Genomic DNA, 15,443 nt, shown 5'->3' with positions numbered 1-15,443 from the left:
TGTGGACGAAACATGGTCAAGACTATCAGGAAGCTCTCACATTTTGTTGAGGCTTTAAACAGGATCCATTAGACCAGATCTCCACCCTAAAAAATTACTTTTCTCCAATGTATTACAGTGCCAATTCTGAAGAAGGCAAAATCAAAATGTACTGGTAAATTACAAGGAGAACACACACACACACACACACACACACTCCCTTCTAACTCTGCTGGAGCAGGTGATTGGACTAGAATAGATATCGCATTATCTTTCTCCTCCCTCCCTCCTTCTTTATTTCTTTTTCTTTCTGTCCCTTTCTTCCATCCCCCCTTTCTTTGTCCCCTTTTCTTTCTTTCCCTTTTCTCTTTCTTTTCTTCTCTCTTTCTCTCTCTCTCTTTTCTCTCTCTCTCTCTTTCCCTCTCTCAGGCTCACCCCATTGACTTGACTTGCTTGGGAAGGTCTCTCCAGTGCAGTGGGCTCAATGGGGTGGACCTGCAGGTCTGGCACCTAGAATGTGGCAGTGGCAGCATGTTTGAAAAGTAGAGCAAAGCCAGAGGTCAGTAATTTTTGCTGCAAAGAATCACAAAAGCTTCTGGGTTGTGCACAAGAAGGGACACAAGTGTCAATGCAATTCAGCAACATAAAGAGATATAAATAAAAAAATCAAAAATTGGCAGAGCATCACTGATTAGATTTTATTCACTACTAGAATCTAATCAGAGATGCTTTGCCGATTCTAGTCCAATGACCTGCTTCAGCAGGGTTAGAAGGGAATGTGTGTATGTGTGTATGTGTGTGCATGGCTGTCAAAACTCCAAAAACAGGTCAAGTATCTCTGGAGAGGCCAGTCATAAATTAGAACACTTTCTAAACAAATGGCCATTAAGTGAGGACCACTTGTTTGCCAGACACCTGGCCACCAAACCACACTTACCCAGTCATGTGACCAGCAAGCCATGCCCAGCCAGCAAGCCACGCCAGCCAGTCACATGACCAGCAAGCCACACCCACCCAGTCACATGACCAGCAAGCAATGGCCACCCAGTCACGTGACCAAGCCACACCTTCAAATTAGGCCACACCCATAGAAATTGGAATCCCCCCCCTGGGTGGGGGGCACCGAGGATGAGTTTGTAGCACCAAGGGGCGGTGAACTGAAAAAGTTTGGGAACCACTGTTCTAGTATAAAAACCAGATATCTGCAAATGCCTGCAATTTGTACTCCTCCTTTTTTATATCCATACCCTTTATTTCCTTATTTTTTCTAATATTTCTATTTAACATTTCTAAAGTCAGTACAAATAGCAATGATGACAAAGGCATCCTTGACTAGTTCTTTTCTTAATGTTAACATTTCCTGTCATATCACCATTTACCATTATTTTTGCTGTTAGTTTATAATAAATTGCCTTAATCATTTTGATAAACCTTTCTCCCAAATCCATTCCTTCCATTTGCGCCAACATAAATTGCGAGTTCACATTGTCAAACGCTTTCTGTGCATCTAAGAATACCAATGCCGTCTGCTTTTCTGGATGTGCTTCATCATATTCCAATGTATTCAATATTGTCCTCATATTATCTTTTATTTGTCTCTTAGGCAAGAAGCCATTTTGATCCTCATGTATAAAATGATTTAAGAATCTCTTTAATCTTTCTGCCATAGAAGCAAATATTTTATAATCAGCATTCAACAAGGATATTGGTCTGTAGTTTTTTTTTAATCTGTTGTAGATCAGAGTTTTCTTTCGGTATAAGAGTACTGTAAACTTCCATCCATGAATTAGGTACTTTGGCTTTTATCTATACTTCATTTGATACCTGTAGCATTGTATTGCAAAGAGAGTTTTATATAGTTTTATATATTTATTTTAAATGTTTTATAAGGTTCTGCTGGTAGCCCATTCTGCTGGGGCCAGAAGCTTTCCATTATTTTGTCTGTTTAATGCTTCAGTTAGTTCCATCATGGTTATTTTTTCTTCGAACATTAATTTAATTTCTTCCGATATTTTAGGTAGTTCTGCTTCTTTCAAATATTGTTTAACTTTCTCTTCTGTAATTATCTCTTGATCATATAGTTTCTCACAATACTTTTGAGTTATTTCATTCTTTTCTTCGTTTCTATGGCAGACAATTCCATTATCATCTATTAATTGTATTATCCTTTTCTGATCTTTTTCTTTTTCAGTCTATATGCTAACCATCTTCCTGATGCTGAATTGGCAGTTCTTGATCTAACGCTAACACACCAGTCCAAATATCCTGCGCCATTGGGAAGACCTATAGTAATTGTCACAAGTATTATGTTTAGAGATGTGCCAAATTCTAATTGCCAGTTATTGCCTGCAGATTAAAATGGCAAGATTGGGAGAATATCATTTAACCTTGAATATGCCTCATTATATCTTCTAATGTGTAACTTTTAATTCAGAAATCCATGTTTGAACAATATTCTGTAACACAGGAATTTTCATACATACACACATATACAGAAAGTTGATCATGCATCACCCTCCCTTCCAAACGTTAGGCACTGTCCTTCATGTCCTTTCTCTTTTGGAGAATCAGAAATCTCAGCTATTTTACTGAGCTCTTCAGCTCTATCTATAAAGACCATGAATTTCTTGTACTGTACATGTACATTATACATACTATACTGGAAGTGATGGGCTGGAAAGTACAGACTTTTTTCCATATTGATTATCTTTTACCATCTATGTAAGTTGTCTGATGAACTTCAACAATTAACCCAATCATGTTCAGAATACAGCAACTCCAGGTCAATCTCTCTCACTTTATCAGGCAACCCCCTTCATATACTACATAGTTCAGCTTTCCTATAGTTTTGAGTGTGACTTTAGTGTTCTTTGAAAAGATTACAAACCCACTGTCAAAATAAGCCCACTTGGAAAGCTGAAGGCAGGCTGTCTAGTAAAAGCTTTTGTTACCCTTTCTCACCCTGTGGATCAACTAGTTAGCATATTTGAGGAGGCTCCATGTTTTAACAATTGGCTAAACTTGCAAATGTTCTGATTGGTGGGTTTTTCTTTTTGGTGATATTTAGAAAAAGGGTGGATAGTTTATAAAATTTAATGAAAGGTTTGGATTAAAATGTCCTGTACACCTAAAATTAGGAAGCCATCTGGAGACAAACCAGCACAGAAGCCCAAGATATGGGTTGGCAATGAGGACAGGTTTTTTTTTTATGGTATCATTTTTCTTTTGGCTCAAGGCTCAAGGCTAAGTGAATTACTGTATGAAGAGAAAGAATGATGAGGCAGTCATTGTTTAGCTACAATTGGTCATTAAGCAAAGTGGTCTCTAAGTAAAACTACAATTGTGCTTATGATTTTGAGTGGACAAATAGCTGTCCAATCTTTTCTTGAAGGCCTCCAGTGACAGAGCACCTACAACTCTGGGAGGCAAGCTATTCCATTGAATAATTGTTCTTCATGTCAGGAATTTTTTTCCTTAGTTCCAGATTGGATCCTTCTTATAACGAACATCCACTTTTCTTCTTGCCCTGTCCTCAGATGCTGTGCAGAGTAAGATGACTCCCTCTTCCCTGTATCTACCTCAGGAAGACAGCTATCATGTCATGACTAATCTTCTCTTCATTAGGCTAGATTTACTATATTTAGAGGTTAGATTTACCTAGTTCCCTTAAATATTCATCATACAATTTAGCTTCTAGATCCCTTCTCATCTTTGTTGCTCTTCTCTGCACTAGTGTCTCAGCATCTTTTTTGTATCGTGGTAACCAAAACTGGATGCAGTATTCCAAGTGCAATATAAAAAGGTGCTATCACTTCTTGTGATCTTGATGCTGTCCTTCGGTTGATGCAGCCTGGGATTGTATTGGCTTTTTTGGCAGCTGCAGCACACTGCTGGGTCAAAGTTAAGTGATAATTCACTAGGATACCAAGATCTTTCTTGCAATTATTGTTGTTGAGCCAGGTACCACCTATTCTATAGCTATGCATTTAGTTTTATCTGCCTAGGTGCAGGGCCTTGCTTTTCTCACCATGGAATTGCATCTCATTGGGTAGGGCCCAATGCTTAAGTCTGTCAAGATCCTTCTGAATCATGAATCTATCTTCCAAGGTGTTGTCAATTTTCCTCACACCCCAAGGTTGGTGTTATCTGCAAATTTTATGAGTTTGCCTTCTATACCTCATCTAGATCATTTATGAAGATGTTGAAGAACATTGGACCCAAGACAGAATTTTGAGGTACCCTACTGCATGCTTCCCTCCATGTAGATGTAATTCCTTTAAGAACCATACACTGAGTGTGGTTGGTCAGCCAGCTGCAAATCCATTTGGTAGTAGTAGTCTATTCCACAATGTTCTATCTTATCAAGATGAAGATTGTGGTTTATTTTGCCAAATGCCTTACTGAAGTCCAAGTAAATTATATCCACAGCATTTCTCTGATCCACTAATTTAGTTACTTTATTATTTTATATATGTGTCCCTGTTTTTTACTTTTAAGGTGTAATCAATTGAAAGTGAATGGCTATTTTGTATTTTCTTTTGCAATTTCACACATTTGTAAAATAACATTTATTTTTAAAGTGCTGTAAAAAGTTTCAAAATGTTAGGAACACACGTAAGACAGGACTTTGAATTCATTAAGCAATTATAGAGTCTTTAAATCAGTAAGTTTTTAAATAGTGTAATAGCTTTTATGTATTTTATAGCTCATAAACAGTAAATAACAGTGGTGTTTAAATTTAGGTAAATGTTAAATCTTTCTAGGTATGTGTACATAAGTAGCAGATTAGAATACTAAGATTAGAAGACTAAGTTTATTATATTGAATTACCACTTAAATCAATTAGTTCCATTACTGAGAATTTTCCAAAACATGTATGTTTGCAATGGAAAGAAAAAAACTTAAAATATATTTAGCTGTTACTTTCCATATTGCATAAAATTTGAATTTTATGCAATATGAAAAGCTATCCATCCAGCAGTTCCCAAAATTAGGACAAGCTGAAGGCTTACAGTATTTGTTTTGTTTGATAAATAAGAATGTATCCATTTTTTGTAACTTGCAGCACGCACATATAGTCCTGGAAATTTTGGTCTGCCACAGCCAACACCAGAACTGGTGATTCCTATTAAATAATATTTGTTGGTATCTTGGAAATAGCACACCAGAGGACCACCACTGTCTCCCTACAAAGTGAATAATAAAGATAAGTTAAGTGTTGCTGTATTGCTATTTGGAAGATTTAGCATATAATTCTATTAGTCTAAGTTATACTTGCCATGACTTATTAAATGAAAAGATTGATCATTTGGAAATATTAATACATTTGGATATCCTGAAGGGGAAATATTTGCTTTCGTTGGAACACAAGATTTAAAATTAAGCTACTTTCAATATATATACACTGATATCTTGATTGGGTAAGTTGCAGATTATTTATTCATAAGAAGATGCATTTCATTTATAAGATGAGGGCAGAATACATAGCAGTCTCTCCTATTTTTCCCACAACAGCCTTCTGAAGTAGATTTTACAACTACTGAGTAGAATAAAATGGCCCAGTGACCTTCCATAGCTGAGGTCAATCTGGAACTTGGGTCTCTCTAGTGTCAGCCCAACATCTTAGTGACTACACTACATCAAAATTTCACTATAAACTCAGCATGTTAGGGGCTTATCTACCATCAAGCATTTTTGTATACAGGTATTGAGAATTACATTGTATTTCCAAATGATCTGTTCTGAAAAGAGGTAAAGTAATCTAAATCAGAAAAAATATCTGCTATTATTACTATTATTTATTAATTTTCTATGCCACCCATCTCCCATATAAAGTGACTGGGTGGCTTACAAATTATAAAAAAGTAATTAAAATATTAAAATATTGCTTTCAGGAATTATTATTATTATTATTTAAATGACTTGGTTGACTGTTTTTTCTCTTTGTAGGCATTAACAGTCACTTTTGTAACTATTTAATGATGTTAGAAAAAAACTATCCTTTGAATTTTACTATAAAAATTAAAATAACCATTTTATGACATATAGACTGTCATCAACTTTTTTTTCCTTCCCAAACTGATTGTATTCCTCTTATTTGGGCATACTATTGTGCTTCTATTTATTAAAAATTAATAAACCAAAAGCTGTAGCTATAGAAAATAGTTTCACAATATTTTATATTGAAATAATTAACAATTTACCTGGCAACTATCAACATGTCCACTTTCAGAGCCAGCACAAACCATTTTCAGGGATACTGTGCCTCCATACCAATCGTAGCTATTACAGATTTGCAATGGAATAATGTCAACCTGAGCTTCTTGTAATATATGTTTACCTTTACCTGCAATGAAAGCATAAAATAAAGCTGGATGTATGTTTGTTTGTGTAATGTAGGGATAGGGTAGGGAATCTGGTAGGGAAAACTGATGGAATTTTGAAGGTTTTTGGACTATGGGTCAAATGTCCTGCCCCATATACTTCATACTATCACTGACAATCTTTGCAAATTTTATATAACAAATCCATGTTATTTCTTTGACTGCTACATTGTCAGTCTATTCATTTTCATCTTTTCATTACTGCAGCTTTGAGTGACAGTATTAAAGTCAAATATCACTATGGAGAATTTTAAAATGCATGTTATTTGTGCAGTAAGCTATCATCTCACAAAGCATTACACCATCATGCTAAACCATAAAATTCAAGTTTTTCTTTTCAATTTTAATTGATCATTTAGTGGTAGTAGTAGTTCCATCAATCCTGGCTAGGTAATGTCTAATAGTAAAGTATTGGCAATATACCAATAGCATAGGATGCATGGTAGTTATGTCAATGGCATGATAGTTATGCCAAAGGCATGGCTAAGAGTAACATTGTAATGATGAAAAAATGCTGGGAATCATTCTGCAACAATATCGGGGTGGGGGTGGGTTATCATTGCCTTGAAAAATTGTAAATTCTGGCCCTCCAGATATTATAGTACTGATTCCCAGCATCTCTTACCATTACCAAGGCAGTGAAAACTGTCACTTAGCAAGATATACAAGCCTACAGATTTTGCACCTTTAAATTTTTTCATTTGTTGAGGTAAACTATCATGCCATCCATGTTTTGTCAATAATGCATGCAAGAATAAGAGAAGAAAATTTCACTACCGTTACATCCAGACAAAATTGGATTTATTTGATAATAACATCACTTCTATAATGTTTCTGAAAAGGATTGCTTTTAAAAGTTTAATATCCAGGAAAACAATTGAAAAAATGAATACATTGTGTTATTTATGGATACATATCTAGAAAGTTTGGTGAAAAAGTGATTAAAAAGATACTATCGCTATGGCTGATAACTTTTTAGTGAGTATATTTACTCGCAGCCATGATTTAATTTAAATTGTGAATAAGACCTCAGCCTAAAATCACTAAAATCTTGATCTTAAAATAATAAGAACAGATTTACCTTCTTCCTCTGAACTTCCCCACCCGCTTATATAACATGGATTCTTAGATGTATCACTCAGAAAGTGAGCAGAGTCAGGTAAACAGACAGGCTGGACATAGTCATTGTACTTCACAAATTGCATGAGTTTGAACAAGGCAACATCATTTTCAAAAGTTCCAAATTCATAATCAGAGTGGACTATGATATCTTTGATATGATATTCTTTAGAAAAAGGCCAATGTATATAAAGATGATGCAAGCCAACTACAGCCTTCCACTTGTCTGGTTTCCTAGGGAAAAAAAATCAAAGGTCCATAAGAATCAATAGATACTATAGAATTGTTACATCAGAGATACTGATAACAGAGTTAAAATAATCCAGTAATTTCACTTCATGAATTTTCGGATTGGAATTCTGAAATTAAAGCCAATCTTTATCAAAAGCAATCTTCTTATTATGCCATTAAAATGAAGGCAGTTGTCTTGGAAATTCTGTTCAAAATTAAGCAAAGGATTCCTATTAGAAACTGGAAGCCTGTGCATAGAGTGAGTAATAATGCAAAGAAATACAGAAATAATTTTCGTTGCTCATATGAGATTTCAGAATTAATACTCATCAAGGTATGGTATTGGCAGTACTTAAGATTGTGAGAGCCCAGGAAAGATAACTTCTACATAATTTTAATACTAGTATTGACCAAGAAGCACAAAGTACCAAATCCAGCTTCTTTTTTTAATTTTATTTATTTATTTATTTTGATTTGTCAATCGCTTACAAGATAATAGGTATAAGTATATACATAGTTATGAATACATGAAATGGGTACATATAAGAAAAATAAAAGAAACAATAGGACAGGGATGGTAGGCACATTGGTGCGCTTATGCACACCCCCTACAGACCTCTTAGGAAAGAGGTGAGGACAATAGTAGACAGTTTAAGGTTAAAGTTTTTGGGGGTTGGGGAAGAAACCACAGAGCCAGGTAGAGTATTCCAGACATTGACCGCTCTGTTGCTGATGTCGTATTTCCTGCAATCAAGTTTGGTGCGGTTAACCTTGAGTTTGTATCTATTGTGTGCTCTTGTGTTGTTATGGTTGAAGCTGAAGTATTCATTGACAGGTAGGTCATTGCAATGTATGATTTTATATACCATACTTAGATCAGACTGAAGACGGTGTAATTCAAGGTTTTCTAGGTCTAGAATTTCAAGTCTGGTGGCATAAGATATTCTACAACGAGTAGAGGAGTGGAGACCTCTTCTTGTGAAATATTTCTGAACTTTCTCAACTGTGCTAATATCAGATACGTAATGTGGGTTCCAGACTGATGAGCTGTATTCAAATATAGGTCTAGCAAATGTTTTCTATGCTCTAGTTAGTAGTGTGATATTACCAGAGAAAAAGCTACGTAGGATTAGGTTAACAACTCTTAATGCCTTTTTGGCTATGTAGTTATAGTGGGCTCTAGCACTTAGATTATTAGAGATGAGTATTCCAAGGTCCTTTACAGAGCTTGGATCATCAACAAGGTCTTGACAATTCAGCTTGTATTTTATTTTCTGACTTTTTTTGCCAATATGTAAGACAGAGTATTTATTTGTTGAGATTTGAAGTTGCCATTTGTTTGACCATTCTGATACATAGTCAAGGTCTTTTTGAAGGGTAGCAGTATTGTCTGTGGTGTTGAATAGCTTTACATCGTCAGCGAAGAGAATGCAGTTGCTCTTAATATGATCACAGAGGTCATTTATGTAGAGTATGAAGAGAGTTGGTCCTAGAACACTGCCTTGGGGGATACCACTATTGACGGGTACAGAATTTGATAGGACACTCCCAATTTTGACTATTTGTTGTCTGTCTGACAGGAATGCTTCTATCCAGTTATGCAGTTGTCCAGAGATACCATAAGATTTTAGTTTTAGGAGTAGTTTGTCATGTACCACTGAATCAAAGGCTTTACAGAAATCTATGTAGATTGCGTCTATTGTTTTGCCCTTTTTTTTTCTTGAAGAAAAATGGATTGCTCTACCCCAGGTTTTTTTCACCTTGATTTCTTCCATTCTTCAGTCAAATTTTCCAGATCTTGTCTCTCTTACTGCCAATCCTCAATCTTGTAATTATTTTGATTATTTTGCCACCACTGTCATTCTTGCCCCTGATTGCTTTGGTCTTTCTAGATTCCTGGATGTTTTCCTTTACTTTCCTATCCCTTGGCTCTTCTTTTCCTCCATACTTACTTTTACCATTGCTCTTCAGTTTTCCACATCGGGACACTGACTTACAAAAATGCAAAGAGAGACATATACTAGCCCCTGAGAATGCAAAAGCTGCACACATGAAATCTATATTTCTTCCATTCACTTGTCCTGAAGATAGCTTGAAGATTTTGTTATCTGTAGGATTTGTTCTGAACAGAAAATGACAGATGAGTGCAACCTGTGAAACCTCATAGGACAATTAATAGTACCATTCCCTATCCTGATTTGACAGTTCAAAAAATAATGGATTCATAAACAGTTGAAATTTACAACTTATATTTATATTATATTTATAATTCCCACTCATCCCAAACCTGGATGTTGAATGCTTCTCTTTATGGAACTTACAAAGTTAGCTGATAAAAACTTTGAAGATTTCTCTTGAATGCTAGAGATTGATGCAAAACAGTAAACAACTGGACTCGATTAATAAACGTATATTATTAATTGCAATTATCCTGGCATTTGTGCTATGTATTTTTTGGTACTTGACCTACAAACACTACAATAAATGCTTTTTAAATGTTTTTTTTTTAATTTATTAAGCTCAATCTGTGGATTAAGGCAGTGGTCACCAATTGGTGGGCTGCGGTCCACTGGTGGGCCACGAGAAAGTTTTGGTGGGCCGAAGAGAAATGTTACCTTCAGAGCACCCCCCAAAGCAATTAATCAAGGCTGTGCGAGAACACAAGGCTGTGCAGCCCACATGGCCTGCGGGAACCCTCCCCGCCCACTCACTCCTTATCTGGCAAACTTGCCTTATAAGATGCTATTTTTCCTTTTTTTTCCCCTGACCATGTGCTGTTCTGCTGTCCTGGGAGATTTAGATTCGCTAGAAAGCAGGAAATCATTAGATTTCTTGCTTTCAAGCTAATCTTTAGATGTTCGGCTCTTAGTAGACTCAGATAGTCGATGGCAGAAACACAGATCTCTAAGTGAATCTGTGATTCTGTGAGCAACTCAATCTGCCTGCCTGCTTTGCCTGATTTTGGCAAAAGTTGCTTTTTTTATAAGAAATTCAATATTTACATAAATATTTATAATATTTACATATAAGCCGTGCCCAGCCAGTCACATGCCACCAAGCCACACCCACAAATTAGGCCACACCCAAGAATGAGTTGTTAAGAAATTTAAATCCCACCCCTGCCTCTGTGTGTATTGTGTGTGTGTGTGTGTGTGTGTGTATGAGAGGGAGAGAGAGAGGTTAGATCAGATTTCTCTCTCTCTCTTCCACCAACGTCAGCAAGCTACCGTCAGTCAAAATTCATATTAGTGGTCCCCAGGATTTAAAATTATGAGTTGGTGGTCCCTGAGGTCCAAAAGTTTGGCAACCCCTGGATTAAGGTATCAGAACATCTCCTGCCCCTTTAAGCAAAAGATATGTGAAAGAAGGAAATAGTATAGGAAGGAGATTCATAAATAAATAACTGGCACATCAATGTTACTTATAATGAGAGCACTCTCAGAGTTAAACCAGCCCTTTCATTTAGGTACTTCCCACGAGCATAAATGTCACACACTTTGTAATGTAATTATATGTATCATGCAATTTGATCTCTTTCTATAATACCTAAACAAGTTTTCCCTTCTCTTTTCCTTCTCTTTTCATTTTTCCTCTCACTTTATTTCCATCCAGCTTGGCTATTCTTTCCCTTACAGGTTCCATATTGGGGCTCTAAAAATCCAGACTATCATATGGCAGCTTCCACTTAGTGGTTATCGTGTCTTGCAGAGGAGAAAGGTAGCCCTTCCTATCCTTGCCCAAGAAAACATCTCATTTTCTTTTTTGCCAGTTCATATTGAAGGACAGAGGGAAATATGTGTCTGTCTGTCTATGCATGCTTGGGGGGAGGCTACTTGTGTAGGGAGAGAATGGTTGGTGTAGTTAGATATAATTTTTAAAGTTGGAAAAAATGACTCATTTTACAGGAATTAATTAAAATGTTTTGTTGCCCTGGTTCCTATTGTTTTCCCTTTCAAATATGACAGGTATTTATATGCATGTGTACCAATTAATGGGAAGAGGAAGTCTCCTTTTTTCATTGCCTTTTCCCAAAACAATCCTTCTTTCTTTGGGGGATGAATACCCCAGTCTGTTGCTGATCTAGGTTTTAAAGTGTTGCATATGTATGTATAAACACATCTGCACCAGAGTCATGGTGGCATAGTGCTTAGAATGCAGAATTGCAGGCCAATTCTGCTGATTGCCAGAAGTTCAGTCTTGATTGGCTCAAGAATGACTCAGCCTTCCATCCTTCAGAGATCATTAAAATGAAGACCCAGATTGTTGGGGGCATTATGCCGACTCTGTAAACTGCTTAGAGAGGGCTCTAAAGCACTGTGAAGTGATATATAAGTCTAAGAACTATTGCTATTTCTATGTACACATTCACCAAAGATGGACAGAAAACAATTTAGAACTGAAAGATACATACGGATATTCTTGAATGCAATGTGCTGCGGTCAGCACTGAGTTGTTATTGATTAAAACTCCTGCACATATATGACGATATGCTCTGTCACTGTAATGAATTTGAAGACTGACTTGCCATGGCCATGCCCCAGGTTCAGCATCATGTCCACCTACAATCCGGGAGCCCATTGTGGACTCATCTACTGCAGGCCTTGTTCCACATTCTAGAAATCAAAATAGTTTAATGGTGAAAAATGATATTTCTCTGAAAGGTTAAAACAAAACCAATGTTCAACGATATATTAGAAGTAGCTCCCAAGAACTAGAAATTACAGGTTACAATTGAGCCGAAAATTTTGTTTTGAATGAATGAATTTTGTCTCACTGTACGATCTTGTTACAGTTGTTAAGTGAATCACTGCAGTTCTTAAGTTAGTAACACGGTTGTTAAGTGAACCATGCTTCCCCGTTGACTTTGCTTGTTAGAAGGTCACAAAAGGGAATCGCGTGGGACCTGGGACACTGCGACCATCATAAATATGAACAAGTTGCCAAGCGTCAGAATTTTAATCAGGTGAAAATGGGGATGCTGCAATAGATGTAAGTGAAAAACAATCATAAATCACTTTTTTCAGTGCCGTTGTAACTTTGGACAGTCACTAAATGAACTGCTGTAAGTCAAGGATTACCTGTACTGGAAATTGATGGGGGGAAATTACCACTTTTCTTGTTTGGAGGATAATATTATTATTAAAATGGCCTTCAACAGTCTGAAATAAGGTGTCATTTTCTGATTAACCAATTCTATTAAAAGGCTGCAACTCACAAAAGCCTATGACTTTTAATAAAAGTTAGTCAGAACCAGGTCCCTTCTGATTTTTTGTTATGCAGACTAGCACATCTCTATTCCTGCAGTTTAAAAGCATCAGTAATTAATACGCTATGCATACTTCTTTTTTTTGCTAGATTGTTCCCAGTGCCTGAAAATGTGGAATAAATACTTGACCTCAACAAAATGTAGTTCTTTATGCTTAAGATCATATTAAATAGGGTATCATTAACAACATATGCATGTCTTAATTAAAAATCCATGATTTATTACCCACTTTCAAAGCACTCATAGAGCTAATACAGGCATAATGAAGATCTTTCTCTGTGTCTAACCATGACACAAATATGCTTTTGCAGCCTTTTTTAAAAAATACCTTATCCACATGACATTACAAGGTACGCTAGCAAGACTTACCTGGTTTGTATTGGAAAGAAGGAACAATAGTCCTATGTCATGTGATTTTCCATTGTAGAGCTTCTTTGGTATCTCTACATTTGTCCTAAAGGTGCTTTTTCTAAAAGGCAACTGGACTTTCTTGATTTTTTTCCCCTTTGAAAACATTTTGCTTCTTAGTCAAGAAGCTTCCTTAGTGTATGAAAAGTGAAACGTTTTCAAAGAAAAAAACAAGGAAGTCCAGTTGCCTTTTGGAAAAAGCAGCTTTGGATAACCATGACCTGAATGGTTGAGACTCACCATAGACATGCAATATTGTATCTCTACATTGTATCAATATTGTATCTCTAATCTTTTAAAAATTGTATTGTTAATGCTTTATTGTTCAAGCAATTCTGTGACTGTAACACATGATGGGGCTGTATTCAACAATATGCAAGTTAAAAATATTCTGACCGGTGTGCTGCCAAACACCCTCCCACCCCAGTTCCAAGTTATCAATTGAAAGTGGGAGGAGAGATGATCTGCATTATGCTCCCAAGCAGCAGTCACTGCTCAATACCTGCACATTTGTCTGTAACAAAACAGGATACTTATTACTGTATGCAGTTTCTCCTGATAGAGCTTTCCTGTGAGACTCCTTCAGCAACTTCTCCTTGTACTTAACAACTTTCCCTTTGGCATGTCTACTAGCTGACGGGTAAACAAAACAGAATCTCAGTTTTACCTGCCTGTGGTTTGATCTAAAAGGATAAATTGGCGGAATACTTGTCATTTTTACCCACTTCTTTAAAAAAATAGAAATTCACCAATTTATTATTTTGGGGCAGTGATTCACCAGTCCTTGCTCAGCACTTATTTTATACCCCAACCATTGGTTGTTTGTCTGGTTAGGAGCTGACGAACCAGTGTTTCTGCTTTTTGAAGATATAGAAATTGCCAAACAGTGGAGACCTGTTTCACAAACCACAGTGGGCTCATTCACACAACCACAGTCTTTTCCTTGCATGCAGATACCCTGGATGTGCCAATACAGGGTGTGACTAGTGCTCCCTGGGGCAAGGGACGTGATTGATGGTAGCTCCCTACACCCTCCAAGAGAACTGCTGTCATTGAGTCCAATGAAAGCACAGCAGCAAAAGTGCAGAATTAGGCTTGGAAAGTTGGAATCACTTTCAAAGTGGAGCAGGAAAACCCAGTTCCAGGCTATTATCTCCACCTCAGAATAGGAGCCAACTTCAAGTTAGGGAATGAGCGCCTCAGCAACCCTTCCCTTCTGTTCTGGGCAAGATGAAACAATCTGTAAAAATGATCTAAAAAACATTATGTCTATGTATGATGAATCTGTTCCTCAATGTAGGCCTAGTCCTGAATTTGTTTCAACTTGCCAAGAGAGAAATAGCTGGAGATTGCCATTTCGTACACAAAAGGAGAAGAATCTGATACATGTTGACAGGAGAGTGCAGAAATCTCAGCAGGACCAGCACTTTCCTTACGGAGGTTTCAAGGCGGGGTGTGTGTGTGTGGTGTGCGGGGTAGAGCCGCCCTGAACGCTCTTGCAACCCCACCCCCCAATCAGCATGAATTAGGGCTGTAGAGAGCAGCTTCCCTAATAACAGCGGTGCTTTCTGCCACTCGGTATTTTGAGAGCAAGCTCATTCAAAGGCTATTGCCTGAGGGAGCAACGAACAGGATAAATTAAATGAAATTAAATTCAGAATAGAGCTGGAAGGGACCTTGGAGATCGTCTAGTCCAACCCCCTGCTCAAACAACACAACCTCGCTCTCACCGTCTGTGAGGGAGGCGGGGGACTGGAGGTCCAGCAGCAGAAAAAGCGGCCACAAAGAAAGGATGGACGAACGAAAGCTACTGAACATCTTCGGTCGAGAAAGCAAATGGCGGCCGGATCTCCGGACGGCTTCTTTTGCGGTTGTCCGTCTCAGATGCCACGCGGCTCGCGGAGCAAGTTTCACTTGGCGCGCGCGCTTCGCGGTTTTCAGCACGCGGAACGCGATTTTCTTTTCTTTCCTTCTTTTCTTTTCTTTCCTTCCTTCTTTTTATTCTTACAATAGCCGGGTTTTGCTCACCTTACCTCCCTTGGACACACACTGTTTAG

General features: G+C 37.3%; 1 protein-coding gene across 1 annotated transcript; it reads right to left on the bottom strand.

The window, feature by feature from the left end:
* Positions 1 to 4,928: 4,928 nt before the first annotated feature.
* Positions 4,929 to 15,204, bottom strand: LOC148127065 (transmembrane protease serine 12-like). The gene is made up of 5 exons (XM_087923087.1): positions 15,117 to 15,204; positions 12,124 to 12,325; positions 7,444 to 7,715; positions 6,183 to 6,325; positions 4,929 to 5,165 (listed from the first exon to the last, which is right to left on the bottom strand). Exons 1-5 carry the CDS (start codon positions 15,202 to 15,204, stop codon positions 4,929 to 4,931), a joined length of 942 nt encoding a protein of 313 aa, XP_087779213.1.
* Positions 15,205 to 15,443: the final 239 nt, after the last annotated feature.

Source organism: Pseudonaja textilis, chromosome 2 (genome assembly GCF_049901715.1).
Source record: "Pseudonaja textilis isolate UNSWEBS1 chromosome 2, rPseTex1.2, whole genome shotgun sequence".
NCBI classification, from domain to species: Eukaryota; Metazoa; Chordata; class Lepidosauria; order Squamata; family Elapidae; genus Pseudonaja; species Pseudonaja textilis.
This window is presented reverse-complemented; position numbering and strand designations above follow the sequence as displayed.